The sequence below is a fragment of the Alternaria burnsii genome (assembly GCF_013036055.1).
Source record: "Alternaria burnsii strain CBS107.38 chromosome Unknown 750, whole genome shotgun sequence".
Lineage (NCBI taxonomy): Eukaryota > Fungi > Ascomycota > Dothideomycetes > Pleosporales > Pleosporaceae > Alternaria > Alternaria burnsii.
Genome location: NW_024066108.1, coordinates 867,574 through 881,503, shown reverse-complemented (window position 1 = coordinate 881,503; position 13,930 = coordinate 867,574). Strand labels below are relative to the sequence as shown.

Here is a 13,930-nt window from a genome sequence, read left to right as displayed (position 1 = left end):
ACTGTCGGTCAAAGAGAAGATTAAAGCATGCCATTGTAAATTTCATTCCTTCCATCAAATAGTGCGCGTCGTGGTCATACGGCACCATGCCGTTGCATGCAAGCTGGTAAGCCAATTCCGTATCTGCTACGTCAGAATTCTTCGAGATCCCAAGGATAACAGGCAACCAGACTCCTACACCACGCCTTCTCATACACTTTGTGATATACTCAAGCGGATAAACATGCGTGTAACGATAAGTCGTTGTGATAAGCTGGTATCGATATGCCTTTCGCTTCCGAGTTGCCGGGATTTGAAATTCACGCCAAAGGCCACGGCTGGCCATGATTTCTACGAAAAGTCCATGAACAACGTCAAAACAAGTCTTGTACTTCTTTACGCACTTGCATTTACTTCCAAAACCCCACAGTTTTGTCACAGACCGAATCACGACATGGCAGTCGGCTTCGTCGTAACGAATAACGTACGCATATAGCTGACAATTTAGGTGTGGGACACGATACAAGACTCGAAGTGAAGTGTTGGCCAAGTTTGGCTCAACGTACTGCGATCTCTTGGTACTCACAAGAACTATGATGATTTGCAGAACTGCTACTGGAGTCATGTCGCTGGAGATGAAACCCAACTTTTCATCCGGATATCTCGGGCCCACGATACCGCATACGACCTATGTGTAACTGGAAATGAGCATCGTCTACTGTAAAAACAGCTAAATAAAATCGCTGGTATTCACATGTCACCAAAACTATTGTGGATGACCAGCTATCGTCGTACGCTACCCCTCGTCTCGAAGCCATTGACTACGCATCGTCGGAATCCACGCCATGAACCTATACTGGAAGAAGTCGTTCCGATTCCGGCTGTTGTACACATCCTTCTACACTGTCGGAACAACCTCGTTCAAAAAGAAGCGGTGAAGGACCGATGGAAAGAGGCCTGTCGAGTATCGCCCTATGAGACGCTGTGCATGCCAAAGTGGTTCGAGGATAAGCGCCGTTTTCGACCAATGACGGGTTCTAGGAATCGCCAGTAGACACAAAGATAACGGGCAGAAGGGTTGGGTAAAAAGATCGTAGATCGCCGCAAAGGTACACGCCATCTTACTCGCGTACGACTCAGTTCACGCCATGACACAGACGGTTTGACAACACTCGACAAGAACTAGCAAGCGACACCAAAGCACAAACCAATGGCTATTGCCGTACAAATCAGGCCCTCAGCAGACCTAAAGGCACATTCTACGTTTCCGTGGAGCTAACAAGCGCGTATAGCCATTGTCGCGTATGCACGAAGGGCATTAGTGTTCTCTGAACCCTTCGCCCAATAAACAGGGGTGAGAATAACAGCGCGGGAACCGCAAACGAAGTACACTCCTCGAAACAAGGCATGGTGTAATCCTTAGCAGACGGTACGGAAGCTCTTCCGTTCCAATGAGATAGCATTGGGGTGAAAAACGTTGACAAATGGCAACAGCCATGGGCCGCTCCGTCATGCGCGAGACGGGCCGGACCTCGTGACAAAAGACTTTCACGGCAGAGATGTCGCTCAGACTACGCGAAAAGGCAGCGGTGCCCGGACTATGCCACACGCGCGCATGGTAGGGCGACTAGGATGATGGCATGCAGGGCAAGCAGTGGACTCTTTGTCGCGAGATGTGGGGTGCTCGCAAGCTGTCAAGACCGTTTCGGACATATTTGAGTCGAGCCACGATACTCGTTGATCAAACGTGATAAGAACGGGAAGCTCAAACGGTTGATCTTGCAGGGGTATTTACCGGCATGAGGAAATTTCTCCGGGATCCCACCCTGGTCCACTCTCCATCAGAATATCCAAGCCAGGGCGCTGACTCGTAATACATGCAATACGTGTCTCCGGCCCATAAGTATCTTGCAAGTCCAACTGAATGGGACGTCTCAAAGTTTCCGACTCCAAGGGCTCGATTGTTTCAACATGGTTATCCCTCATCATTCTCTCACTGGCCTTGTTAGTGAGGCCGAGCAGGACCGAATCTGCCCTATACGGTATCTGCACAACCCTTTACAGTCCAATCCGTCATGGATTCGTCGTTGTCCTATTTCGTTTCCTAGAGGCGGAGGCGAGGTTCACAATACTAAGGAACGCGTGTTCAATACTCTCAGCCCGCTCAATGGCATCTGTGACGTTCCTTACTGCAGCTCCATCGCAGACGTATACGAAACACGGTTCTGGAAGGAGGGCCTGGAGGCGGGGAGAACAACGATCTATCTTCTCGCAAGTGAGAAAGATGCGGAACATCTTCCTGTCAAGGATGGACATTCTATTCAAGACATTGCACGTCGAGAACTTCGTCCTGGTTTTAAGCACCGCGTCTTGCGCTGCCCAGGTTACATGTACCCCTTCACCACAGACGCACGACGATTTGAGCTCATAGCTATATTCGCTTGCCTGCTTTTCCTTTTCGATGGTATGTTCACTCGTCCCAGTCTCATGGCTCCGCTCAGACCAAGTAACTAACCTCAACGCTAGACCGGAGCGAAGTAGTAGGCGACAAGGAAGTCCCCATGTTGATCGACGATTTCTGTAAGCGACTAGAGGATCCCAAATACACATCCAAACTCGCAAAGACACCTCTACAAGCATTCCTCGACCAAGTCACACTTGACGTGCGTGCCGCCGATGCACAAAAGGGGAACGGAGGCGAAGACATGTACAGAGAGCTCCTCAACCACTCACTCCAATCTATCAAACACCCAGAGAAATTCACTTCATTGGATGAATACCTCAGATTCCGCGACGGAAACATCTGCGCAGGCTGGACCTTCGCTGCCGTAAAGTTCTCCCTAGCATCCAGTATCAACATGAAAGACCCTGCCATTGCGCACTTCATGAAGCTTGCGACAGAGCACCTTTCAATCGCCAATGACATATACAGCTATGAGAAGGAAGCTCGAGCCTACCACACAGGTCAATGTCCTGATCTGATCAACTTCGTCACTATCGTGCAACAACTACTCAGCTGCCCTGACGAAGCCACCTCACTGGAAATGTCGTACGCCCTTTTGCTGCAGCGTGAACAGTGGATCTTGGAGGAGTTGAAAAGGCTCGAGTCAGAGAACCTGAGTGAAGAGATGTGGGACTTCTTGAGAGGTATGTGGGCGAATCTGTCGGGGAACACCTTTTTCAGTATGACGACTGTGCGATACGGTGGAGAGAAGTCGAGGATACCGAAGGACATGAGCGTATCAGTTCAGGTGAAAGCATCAGAGTGCGGTTGCGCGCTGAGTGGTAAGGCGGCGTCGGACAGTGGGTATTCAGATGATGCATCGGATGGTGTCAGTAAGATTGAGACTCCAAAGGGCTTCAGTAGGGTTGGTGCTCCGAACGGTATCAACGCGGTCTTGGCCAAGTGAGTGGTAAGGTTGGTTTTTTCTTCTCGACTCATCTTGCTGTACGTGGATTATGGACGTGGCGACGAGTTTCCTTTCCTATAATGACCACATGAAGCAATGAAATTTCATGAAATCTCTCACCGTGTCTACACGATATTCACGTTCCTGAGACGAGCCTCGAGCTGCCGAGAAACACGACAAGGCGAATGCACCGATGTTAGGCCGTCGTGAGCTCGCATGGTTATACCTCTTCATCCTCGACTTGCCAACCACACATGGCAAACCGGGGTTGGTCACATTTCGCTATATTGTTATCAGTTTAGACAGGCTCGGACGTGATGGGTCTGGTCTGAGGTTGCAGTTCTTGATGATGGCTGGTGTTCATGGCAACTTTTAGCGGCTCGGCAGAGCTGCATGACGGCCATGATATTACGAAGTGACAAGGGTTCTCTCCCAAGCCTCGGGCCTAGCAGCGCAACCGGCATCTATGTATATGAACCCGCTAACGACGTTTCTGACAGCAATCAGCTCACGATGACCTCTGACCATGTCATACCTGGATCTCGGGTTCCGACAGCTCGGCTTTCGTATCGGGCGCTTTCACCGAGATGCCTAAGTAGCTTGGAAACGATCTCGAGAACGATGCCTGAAGCTGGAGCTTGCATCGTGATCGTACTGACTACTCCTACAAGCTTAAAAAAAGACGCATACTATCCATTGCCGGACGTCTCGAGACACGTACGCGTTTCACGCGCCACCACATAAGCAATTAGCGGCACTAGTTGAACGCGGAGTGGCTTATCCTCCGCTGGGCTTTATTGGCATGTTAGGCGGCTGCCCTGGCAGTAACCAAGAACCCGAGACCATGGCACCTCTCGGTATCGCCAAACAACCTCAAAGAGACCGAATAACTTCTGATTTGTTCTGTTTGCTTTTTTCGTTCGCGTCTGTTACTCAGCACATCGTCACTACCATACTACTGAACACACACTGAACCCTTCTATTGGAGAAACCTCAAAAATAAAATAAAAAGACGCCTGGCCGTCGATGCATTCGATCAACCCCATATGACGCTCATCTCTCCCCGTTGTAGCCGTCCAAGCTCTTGCGCGCCTCAGCAACAGCACTCATCATGAGCGAAAGCAGGCGCAGCTCCATTTCCAGCACATGGTCTGAAGATAACCAGACCCCCTGTGTTAGGTATTCTCTTCGAAGACCAACACCATTTCGGATGTTGAAATATGTTGGAATCTTCGTATTAGGCCTAGCTCTTGTGTTTCTCCTCTCGACCAGGATACCAGTCTCGAGCAAGGTTCTACCGACGCGTATTCCTGCCCCTACGTCAGTCCCTGCTTCACAGGCAGCCTCGACATCATCGCAGTCTTTCCCACGCATTGGCAAAGTTACAGCGTCATTTGGTGTTGAGGATCCCGTTTACGAAGCCGCCATCGCCTCACACCAGGCCCACAACGACCTCCATGGATACCCTCAATTCATACTGCGCGAACGCATGCTTCCTGGTCTCTGGTCCAAACACGCTTTCTTGCTCACGATTCTTGGAGCTGAACTCGCTAAGCCGGCGGCGGAACGGTTAGAGTGGCTCTTCTGGCATGATCGGGATACCATACTGATGAACCCTAACGTACCGTTGCAAGTCTTCTTACCACCGGTGCAGGACGTTCATTTGGTGGTAACGAATGATCGACATGGCCTTAACAATGGCGTCTTCTTTATTAGAGTAGATGAATGGGCAATACGTTTCTTCGCTGCTGCATTAAGCCTGAAAGAGTATAATCCAGACATACAGTTGAAGTACAGCGAGCAAAGTGCTATGGAAGAGGTTAGCATGCGGCAATACTTCTCCTCTGCCATTGCCCATGTGCCTCAACGATGGTTCAACGGGTTTCCACCAAATCCAGCACACCCTGACAAACCATCATTGGCACGTCCTGCATCTTTGCTTATCCACTTCGCTTCGAACAGAGACGGTAAACGTCCAGAGAGGATGGCTTACTGGGCCGGAGTAGCGCGGAGCAAGGGGGATAAATGGATTAAACCGCTCAATGAAACAGGGTACCCAGCTGAAATCGAGGAGTATTGGGCGAGAATAGGGAAAGGAGAGGATGTTGAGAATCTGTGTAAGGAGATTGGGGCACGGGTTTGGACTTAGCGCTCTTGTACCATTGCTATAAGATTCGGACGAATAACTCGCCTTGGATAGATCCAATCGAGGTTTCATGCACTTCAGGCTGAACGGGGTCAGAAGTTTGTGGGTTTCGAACAGAGATTTAACTCAACAATGGGGTATACCCTCCTCCAGCCATGCCGTCCTTACCGAACGCCTGATCAACGCCTACCGCCTCACTCTTACTTGACACTCATTTCCAATCCCCCATCCCTTCCATTGTTAACACGCATGATACTGCTCCTCATGGCAGATCTCGTATTCTGATTGTCGCTATCCACTCCCCGCTCTAGCCTCTCCCACAGACCGCCATTAGCCGGTGGCCCAGATCCCAGACTCTCCCTGACATCCACCGCAGAATCCACAATACCTAAACCTTGAACTCTCGCACCCAGGTCTTCGATAACCTCGTGTTGTCTAGCCTTTTTGGCCTTGTACAACGTCTGCTCTATAGAGCCCGGAAGATAGATGCGTTTGGCGCCTAGTGTGCGCTTGATATCCTCAAGGAGGACTTCCATCGGGCAGATGTAGGCGATTTGGTTTTTGTGACAGAATGCGAGGACGTGGCCGACGACTTTGTGGTGGCCGTTTTGCACGACCCAGGCTCCGCTGTCGCCGCCTTTACCGAATCCACCGGCGACGTGCCAAGAGCGTGAGAAGGACTTGCGGTGATAGATGCGAACGGCGGACATGACGCTGCTGATCATGCCGCCTTGGAGACCGGTTGTCCGGCCGAAACAATGCACAGACATACCACCGAGAGACGAAGTGGGGGCAACGCCGTTAGGATACTCGTCTTCTTCTGGAGTGAAGTTACGGCGGTTGACTGGCTTTTCGAGTTTGGAGGCTATCGCACGTTGTTCGGGTGTCATGTTGCCCATGCAAAAGCGACGACCTCCTTGGCATATATTATATGGTTGAAGGCGATCTTCTTTGAGTTTGAGGAGCGCCCAGTCAATTTCGTGGAGGATACCATCGCGTTTCCAGCGGCGAATTCCGGAAGAAGCATGAACGTGACCTAGCTCGTGCGAGGAAAGATGATCGTCGTCGCGATCTTCTTCGTTAGGGAAGAAGTCTGCGTCGACGTCATCGATGGCTGGTTGTGTGATCTTGATCTCCTCGCCTTCGCCTGGAACAATGCCGTCAATATCACCCATAGTTGCGCGCGAGACGATGGAATCGGCCATGTCTGAAATGAGATTAGCATTGGCGCCTTTCATGGAATACCTAGTTGACATACCTTCTGCGGAGTCATCGTCAGATTCGAGCTCGCTGTCGGAAAAGTCGAACGAATCGATATCAGCATCCTCATCCTCGCTCTTCAGGTCATCGTCGTCTGAGAGTTCAAGATCCCACATCGCGGCAGGCTCATCCGACTCCAGATAAAGATCTGGCTGCTCACCCATACCCATCAACCAGGGATTGTTCGCTGCACTTGATAACATCACATCACTGGGAAGAGGGCTATCGGGTTCTTCACCAGTGTCATCATCATCATCAGACGGTGCGTCGAGTAGGTGATGGACGCTCATGCCCAATGGCTCATCGTCGACCAAGATAACTCCACCATAGGACACTGGAGGCAGGTGTTCACCCCTGAAAGCTCCGATAGAAGCGCCACATAGTGGACGCTCCTGATGATAAGGATTCATCACTTGCATGTCAGCATCGTAGGTATTAGTGTTCATCATCGATCGATGTGGTGGCCTAGTTCGGCGCGACGAACGGCTCATCTTGGATCGCCTGATCTTTCCCCTCCGGACTTTGAGATCATACACGTTCTCATCGTAGCGGAAGCGACGACCAAGGATAGCTTTGACCTTGGCCACACTGGTACAGGTGACAAACACAGTAGGCTTGGCTTTCTCGAGTACTTCTCCAATAGCGACAAGATCAATGCTGACAGTCTCTTCAGAGTCTCTGAGTGCGCGTTCAATCAGACGCTCAAGGCGGGGCAACATAGATGAATGCCACTCATCCACAATCTCGGGAGTAAATTTGACGGGGAAGAGGCGAAGTTTTGGCCGAGGAGCGTGTTCCATATCGGTCTCGATTTGTATTGAGGACGTGACATAGCTCTCACTCGAATCGACTGTCCTGCTTTGAACCTCGGGTTCAGGTGTAGGATAGCCGAGAGTAGCTTGTGGCCAGTGCCTCAGCCCATCACTGACTAGGGCTGAGACAGTGTTACTGCTCCGTTTTTGTTTTGTCTGGCGCCAAGCCTTCTGGATGATAGTGATTTTGTCTTTGTAGTCTTGAAGCGTTGCGCCTCGATCGGAAGGGTTGCGTGATTGTCGCCATGCGCGCTGGATTATTGAAGCAGCGGTTATCACACGTTCTCTGTACAAAGAAGAATTGTCGCTGAGGTCTTGCGAGTTTGGTGGAGTCTCGACAAGGGTACCTGATTCTTCCAAAGGATCTTTCTGCTCCCACTCCATCTCCGTGGTTTCTTCCTTTGGACTCATCATACGCAAACTTTCTGAGATGCTCTTTCGAATAGAATGTTGCGAGCTCCGGGATGGATTACGAGCCAATGAGAGATCTGGCGACTTCTTTGACAGAGACTTGGTCCTTTCCAGCGCGTGTGATCCCTTTTCCAGTGCCCATCGCTTTGCGCTCCTATATGACGGGCTTGACTGGACATCGGTTGCTATTTGTGGCTGACTTACGCTCTTGCGCTTCAATGGAGATGCTTGCTGTATGGGTGTGGAACCCGGTCTGAGTTCGCTCAAGTCGAAACCAGGTTCAGATTCGTCGAGCATGCAGCAGCGTTGCAATCTGGTAAGGATGCGTGTGTAAACCTGCGGGACATCTATCGCGTTATCGCCCTTGACATCAGCGGCCCAGAAGCAGTCGCGCACTACCTGCATGTAGGCTGTTCCGCATTTGGAAGCAAGCCTACGGATGTACACATCTTCTATCCGTTGTTTGAAGTCACTAAGGGTGTACTTTTGCTTCCAGAGGTCAAGCAGAGGCACCCATAATCCTATTTCGAGCAGTACCAGTCCTAGGCCATAGAGATCGAAATTGGCGTTGTACTCTTGGTCTTTGTTTCCGGTAAACTTAGGATCTTCCGGGTGACGATAGATGTTCAATGCTGCTGTCGTTCTGGGAGTCTCAATGTCAAAGTCGGAGAACAGGTCGAAGGAACATATGACGGGTGCTCGCAGCGAGTATTGCAATGCTCTGCTGTTGGCAGACTGTCTCTTGCTCTTCTTGAAGACCATGATGTTGGTGCTGTTGACGTCCTTGTGAAGAAAGTTGTCGCCATGAACCTTGCTGAAGGTCAAGGCGAGCGTAAAGGCCAGACGAAAGCGGTCTTCAAGCGGCGGAGTGGCACTGTTGGAGTTGTGTTGAGACTTGGAGCCAGTCTGCAATACACTGAGCAGTGTGACTGGCTTGAGTTCCTCGACTGGCTTGTGAGAGTCGGCTGGTCCTGAGTAGACCGAGGTGGGTAGTTCAAAGACGAGACCAAAACGTGGCTGCTTTGGGTCTTCAAAGTAACCAAGGCATTTGAGAGTACCGTGGAAAGATTGGTTGTGGGTCAGCTTCGTTAAGATGGACAGGAGGTTCTCGAGGCGGTCCGTGGGTGGAGATACTTCAGTGAGTCGATAGGTAGGGTCGTAACATGCGTAGTCAACCAGAACGCAAGTCTCTATGTTCCTACTTCCATCCGTCTTCCAGGGGTTTGTGGAGCTGTGGCGAGATCGGAGACGACCGATGACACGAACAGAGGTAGTCCCGACGCTCTCGTATGGTGGGGGTTCCTCGTCAGGGAGGATCAGGTCTGCAGGATCTAGTTTTGGTGGAAGATGAGACTTGGGTGTGTGTGCATTCAAAGGGAAGGTGGCCGGGTTAACAAGTGTCAAGTCAGAAGCGTTGTAGTCGGGCGACAAGAAAACGGGGGTAGATGTGATGGGACGCGGCGCAGCTTTTCCTGGACTGATAGCACGTTCATTGCTTCTCTGGGCTCTTCGATTTCGTGAAAGATCGTAGAGTATGTCGATGGAGGTGGTAAGATCCTTGATGAGGTCCTCGTAACGTGACCTGTCGGCGGCCGCCCACGAGGGGAGGTCAGGCCGGCTCTTCTCTCCAGACAGTGTCTTTCCCCCACCCGCAGCAGATGTGCCCGGGTGCATCTTCTCCGCCTCATCGAGGATTTCCTTGATGGTGCCGAGCACGCTTGTGACCGTCTCCGTCATGCCTGCCTCTTCCACGCTGTCGTCAATGTCGCCCTGCTTCCCCTTGGAGTTGTCGCTCCAGTCGACGCCCCATGTTATGAGCCGGTCTTTCTGTATCCTAAACTTGCGATGCAGCGCATGCGACTCGGGCGTATCTTTGGCGTCCTGTTCCACAACGGCATCGCATGTGGTTTTGGTATCGGAGTAGAGCTGTGTCAGGCGCCGGGGAAGTCTACTGATGGTCTCCATGGTCACGACTGGCTTGAGGCTTGTCGCAACGGGTATTCTGACGCGCGACGGGCGAGGGCGGAGGGTTGTTAAGTGTGACGAGGTAAAGACATGAAGGAAGCCTGCAGCGCGTTTGCCTGGAAGGTGGTCGTCATGGCACAAGACCCGGGTTCAGTCAACTGGGCTGACTGGGGTGCATTTGGTGGTTGCCTACAGCCAGCCCTAGCACCGCCTCGCTGCCGTAGACGAGTGGGGAGAGAACATAACGCCGCCGAAGCCCGCCAATGATATGCCGTTCAACTCCGCCCGCGTCTGCGCCTCCACCTCGGCAGCTACAGCAGCTGGCCTTCATCACAAGGCATCTTGCTCACTTGGAGGCTGTGACACATGCTTTTGTTTCTATTGCTACATTCTTCTCACTCGTGCTGCCATTGTGCTAGCTCTGCGACGACAAACTATGTAAACATCTAGTCCTCAGTGAGATCACCATACTCCCACTGGCCGCGGCGCTCCTCCTTGGCCACGTCCTGCTTCTTCTTCATGGCAGCAAGCACACTGGCGTTGCGCTCCCATGGCCGCAACTTCTTTGGCACCATGGCAAGACCTTCGCTAAGGATGTCGGCGTTGATGCTTTCTGTGCCGTCTTTGCTCTGGTCGGGGTTGTACAATGTTACCCAGAGCATGCCATCCTTCTCAGTAGCCTCAACTCTGGCGACGAGCTCACGGTCAGCTGTCTCTTGCGAGATGAAGCTGACGGCGTCGGCAAGATACTCAGAGTTGCCAGGAAGCTGAACAAACGCCAACTGGGCCTCTACCGCCTGCGGCTTCAGCTTCGATGGCAGGAACTCGGCTTGTGAGAGTGGACGAAGGCGGGCCCATGGGATCGTCTCCGAGTTACCGTAGTCAATGTAAACCACCTCAGCCTTCTTGTTCTCTCGGTCATTGCGTCGGATGCGTGCACGGTACCATTGGTCATCAGCAGTGAACTTGGCTGCTACGAACTCGCCGGCCTTGGGTGCATCTGGCAGACTCGCGCTGTTTGCTGGGTTGAGATGGAACTTGCTGAAGGCGCTCATCAGGGATGTCAAGGCTGATGTGCCGCTGCCGATCTGCTGCAGACGGAGTCTTCCGTCGTCTTCAACGTGGGTGATCATAACATCGCGGTAGTCTGCCTTCCTTGATGGTTCAGCGTCGCCGTTGGTGGGCTCAGCAACTGCTGCTGTTCCGTCATCCTCTTCTTGAGATGGATCGTAATCTTGCCACAAGTTCTTTCGTGCATCCTTGGCCTTTTGCTCAGCCGCAAACAGTTCGTTTGCGTTGCCAGACTTCTCCGCTGAGTAGGCATGAACCGTAGCCAGACCTTCCTCAACCAGAGTCTTTGCGAAGTTCTCACGGTTAATGTACAGAGTACCAATGAAGCCACCGACCTTGTCGCAGTCTTCAACGTCAATCTCGACGTCGCGCTGCTGACAGCGGCGGTTGGCAAACTCATGTGCCTCCTTGCCAAACGGTTCGCCCTTCTCGCTTTCATTTCTCGCTGATCGAGGTGCGCGAATACCGGAGAGGACAAAGGTAAGCTTCGCGTTCTCGCGAGGTACTAATACAGTAAAGCGCGATCCTGACTTGACAAAGTCGACAATGGCCGGTACCTTGCGTTGCCGCGAAAGCAGAGTGAGTTGACGCTTGGCCTTCTCGAGCGACTCCGAGTAGTCGACGTACTGCTTCACGGAGGGGGACTTATCCGACCAGAGGCCTTTCTTCTCAGCTTGTGCAGTGGACTCGGCAAGGAGGAGGTCGTCGTAGATCGGGCTCCTGTCGGCATCGTCCTGTCGGTGGCGAATTACTGAAGCCATACCGCTCTCTACAAGCATCAAACCAATGTTCTTGCCCTGGAAAGTGACGGTGCACATCTCGCGCTCGTCGTAGCCCTCGGTCGCCGGTCGCTTTCCGTCGACATGGAACTTGACGTGCTTGCCAATGAGCTTCTTGCGCAAGAACTCCTTTGCCTCAGCTACCCATGGTGATTGCTTGGGATCGGTAGGCTTCGGTTGACGGACGCTGCTGAGGTTGATGCGCTTCTCTGCACCCGCCTTGTTCCGAATGAAGATGGTGTCGGCGCTCTGAACACGGCTAACGGTGGCTTCTTGCTCGCCTGCCTTACTGACTTTGGGCGCAACATGCTCCTTGTAGACACCCAGGCGACCATCCTTTGCCTGCTTCTCGGCCCCCCTCAATATACCCATCCTCTGGCCAAGGAGAGTGGTGTGGTGGTCGGTACATTTGGCCAATCCGTTCTTAAGCAGGAAAGGTGTGATGCTGCCTTGGGTAGGATGCTTTACGTCTGCGACAATTTGGCCGTTGGGTGTCGTGCCCAGAACCTCGACAAGGACTCCTCGCTGTAATAACCTAGCCTCGACGAATTGTTGCGCGTCGTCACCGAATGGCTCGGCTGGTTGGACCTTGCCGTCGGAGGGGTTTGTTCGCTGTGTTGCTGGTGCGCGGACACCGGCGAGGAGGACCATTGTTTGCACGTGCTCGGTGGGCGAGAGGAGGAATCGCACGATGAGGCGGTCGCCAGAGAGGACCTTCTCAACAATCGAGTCAATGTCTTTGCCCTTGTTCTGTTCGACAAACTGTTGCGGATCGCTCAGCTCTGAAGATGAGTTGATCCTGCCGCCAGTCTCAGCCCAGAGGCCCTTGGAGTCTGCCCTAGCGCGGGCTTCATCTACTGCAAGTCGTTCAAGCAGGTTGGCAGCTTCGTCCGAGTCTTCCTTGCGACCGGCGTCGTCTCGCAGCTTGACCCAGCCCGCAGCGACGGCTTGTTGTGGAAGAATCTCCTTGTTCGGTGTGACGATGAGGCCATATTCGCGGTTTGCGCCAGTCGGTATCTTATACAGAACTTGGAAACGCACGACCTTGCCTACGAGCAGACGTCGGAGGTAGTCGCGTGACTCGAAGGCAAAAGGCTCGTCTCCCTCTCGTCGCAGTCTCGGCGCAGTTACAAAGGCTAAGCTCAGTGTACGCTCTGCTTTGGGGTTGTTGATGTTGTGGAGGACGACAGTATCGCCGGAAAGGACGCTCTTAACTTTTGCTTCGAAGAGGTTGCTCATGATGGACGTCGGATAGCTGCAGAACGGGGGGGGGGGGAGCTGTTAGCTACCGTGTCCAGAGAGCTTCAGATGCCAGGTGGGGCCACGCAACAATTCCCCTGCACTTACCTGAAGGAGATACCAAAATGGGGTCAATGTACCAAGGGGAGTTTTTGTGAGGTGCAATTGATGTGTGGAATGTATGTCAATTGCAATTCGGGGATAGTGAAGCTACGTGTTGTTATGGCGGGCAAATCTCGCCGTTGCTACTCAGGGACCTTTCGCTGTGGGGTCAGAGGCCTAGGCGAAGCTAGACGTCACCGCCGCCGCCTTCCAGACTTCTGTTACTCCAAACTGTACTGCCCCCAACTTGAACACCACGCCATAACCTATCTGGGTACCTGGATACAAACGTCGATTCTCGCGTGCCGCCGCTGGTAGAGAGCTACGTGCCGAGAGCCCGCAAATTATGCTTCACATCACAGCAAACACGCCGCGACAGACACTTTCTTAGGCTTCCGTGTCTGGCATGCGCTCCGCCTGGGAACACTCTCAAGTACCTTTGCAGTATATCTACTCAAGAGACTATCTCTTTTCCCGAGACGTCTTTTTCCTTGCTGCCCTGCTTCTCCTGTTGTTGAAAAACTACCTGGTTCAAAGACAATTCCGCGTCACGACCCGACAATGCTGGTAAGCGGACTTTGCCAGGGGTACACGTGGGACGCTTGAACTGTGCCGCAGACGAGCATTAACTCCCCGCCCAACTTGGCAGGAGACCCGTCCACACCTCGCAACCCTGACATACGGTGAAGATGGACGACGCGTCGCCCCCAAGACGTCCTCGACCAGTTGTTTCATGCCTTAGATGTCGCGAGAAAA

The 13,930-nt window shown here is 52.5% G+C and overlaps 4 protein-coding genes across 4 annotated transcripts; 2 read left to right on the top strand and 2 right to left on the bottom strand.

Moving 5' to 3' along the window:
• Nucleotides 1-1,950: 1,950 nt before the first annotated feature.
• On the top strand, nucleotides 1,951-3,389 carry GT037_001683 (uncharacterized protein; the record flags this gene model as incomplete). Its single annotated transcript, XM_038926730.1, has 2 exons — nucleotides 1,951-2,443; nucleotides 2,506-3,389. The coding sequence occupies 2 exons, from the start codon at nucleotides 1,951-1,953 to the stop codon at nucleotides 3,387-3,389; spliced, it is 1,377 nt and encodes a 458-aa protein (XP_038790022.1).
• A 1,111-nt stretch (nucleotides 3,390-4,500) lies between these two features.
• GT037_001682 (uncharacterized protein) lies at nucleotides 4,501-5,538 on the top strand (the record flags this gene model as incomplete). Its single annotated transcript, XM_038926729.1, has 1 exon — nucleotides 4,501-5,538. The coding sequence occupies one exon, from the start codon at nucleotides 4,501-4,503 to the stop codon at nucleotides 5,536-5,538; it is 1,038 nt and encodes a 345-aa protein (XP_038790021.1).
• A 197-nt stretch (nucleotides 5,539-5,735) lies between these two features.
• GT037_001681 (uncharacterized protein) lies at nucleotides 5,736-9,983 on the bottom strand (the record flags this gene model as incomplete). The annotated part of the gene is made up of 2 exons (XM_038926728.1): nucleotides 5,736-6,742; nucleotides 6,794-9,983. 2 exons carry the CDS (start codon nucleotides 9,981-9,983, stop codon nucleotides 5,736-5,738), a joined length of 4,197 nt encoding a protein of 1,398 aa, XP_038790020.1.
• A 446-nt stretch (nucleotides 9,984-10,429) lies between these two features.
• Nucleotides 10,430-13,072, bottom strand: GT037_001680 (nuclease domain-containing protein 1; the record flags this gene model as incomplete). The annotated part of the gene is made up of 1 exon (XM_038926727.1): nucleotides 10,430-13,072. One exon carries the CDS (start codon nucleotides 13,070-13,072, stop codon nucleotides 10,430-10,432), a length of 2,643 nt encoding a protein of 880 aa, XP_038790019.1.
• Nucleotides 13,073-13,930: the final 858 nt, after the last annotated feature.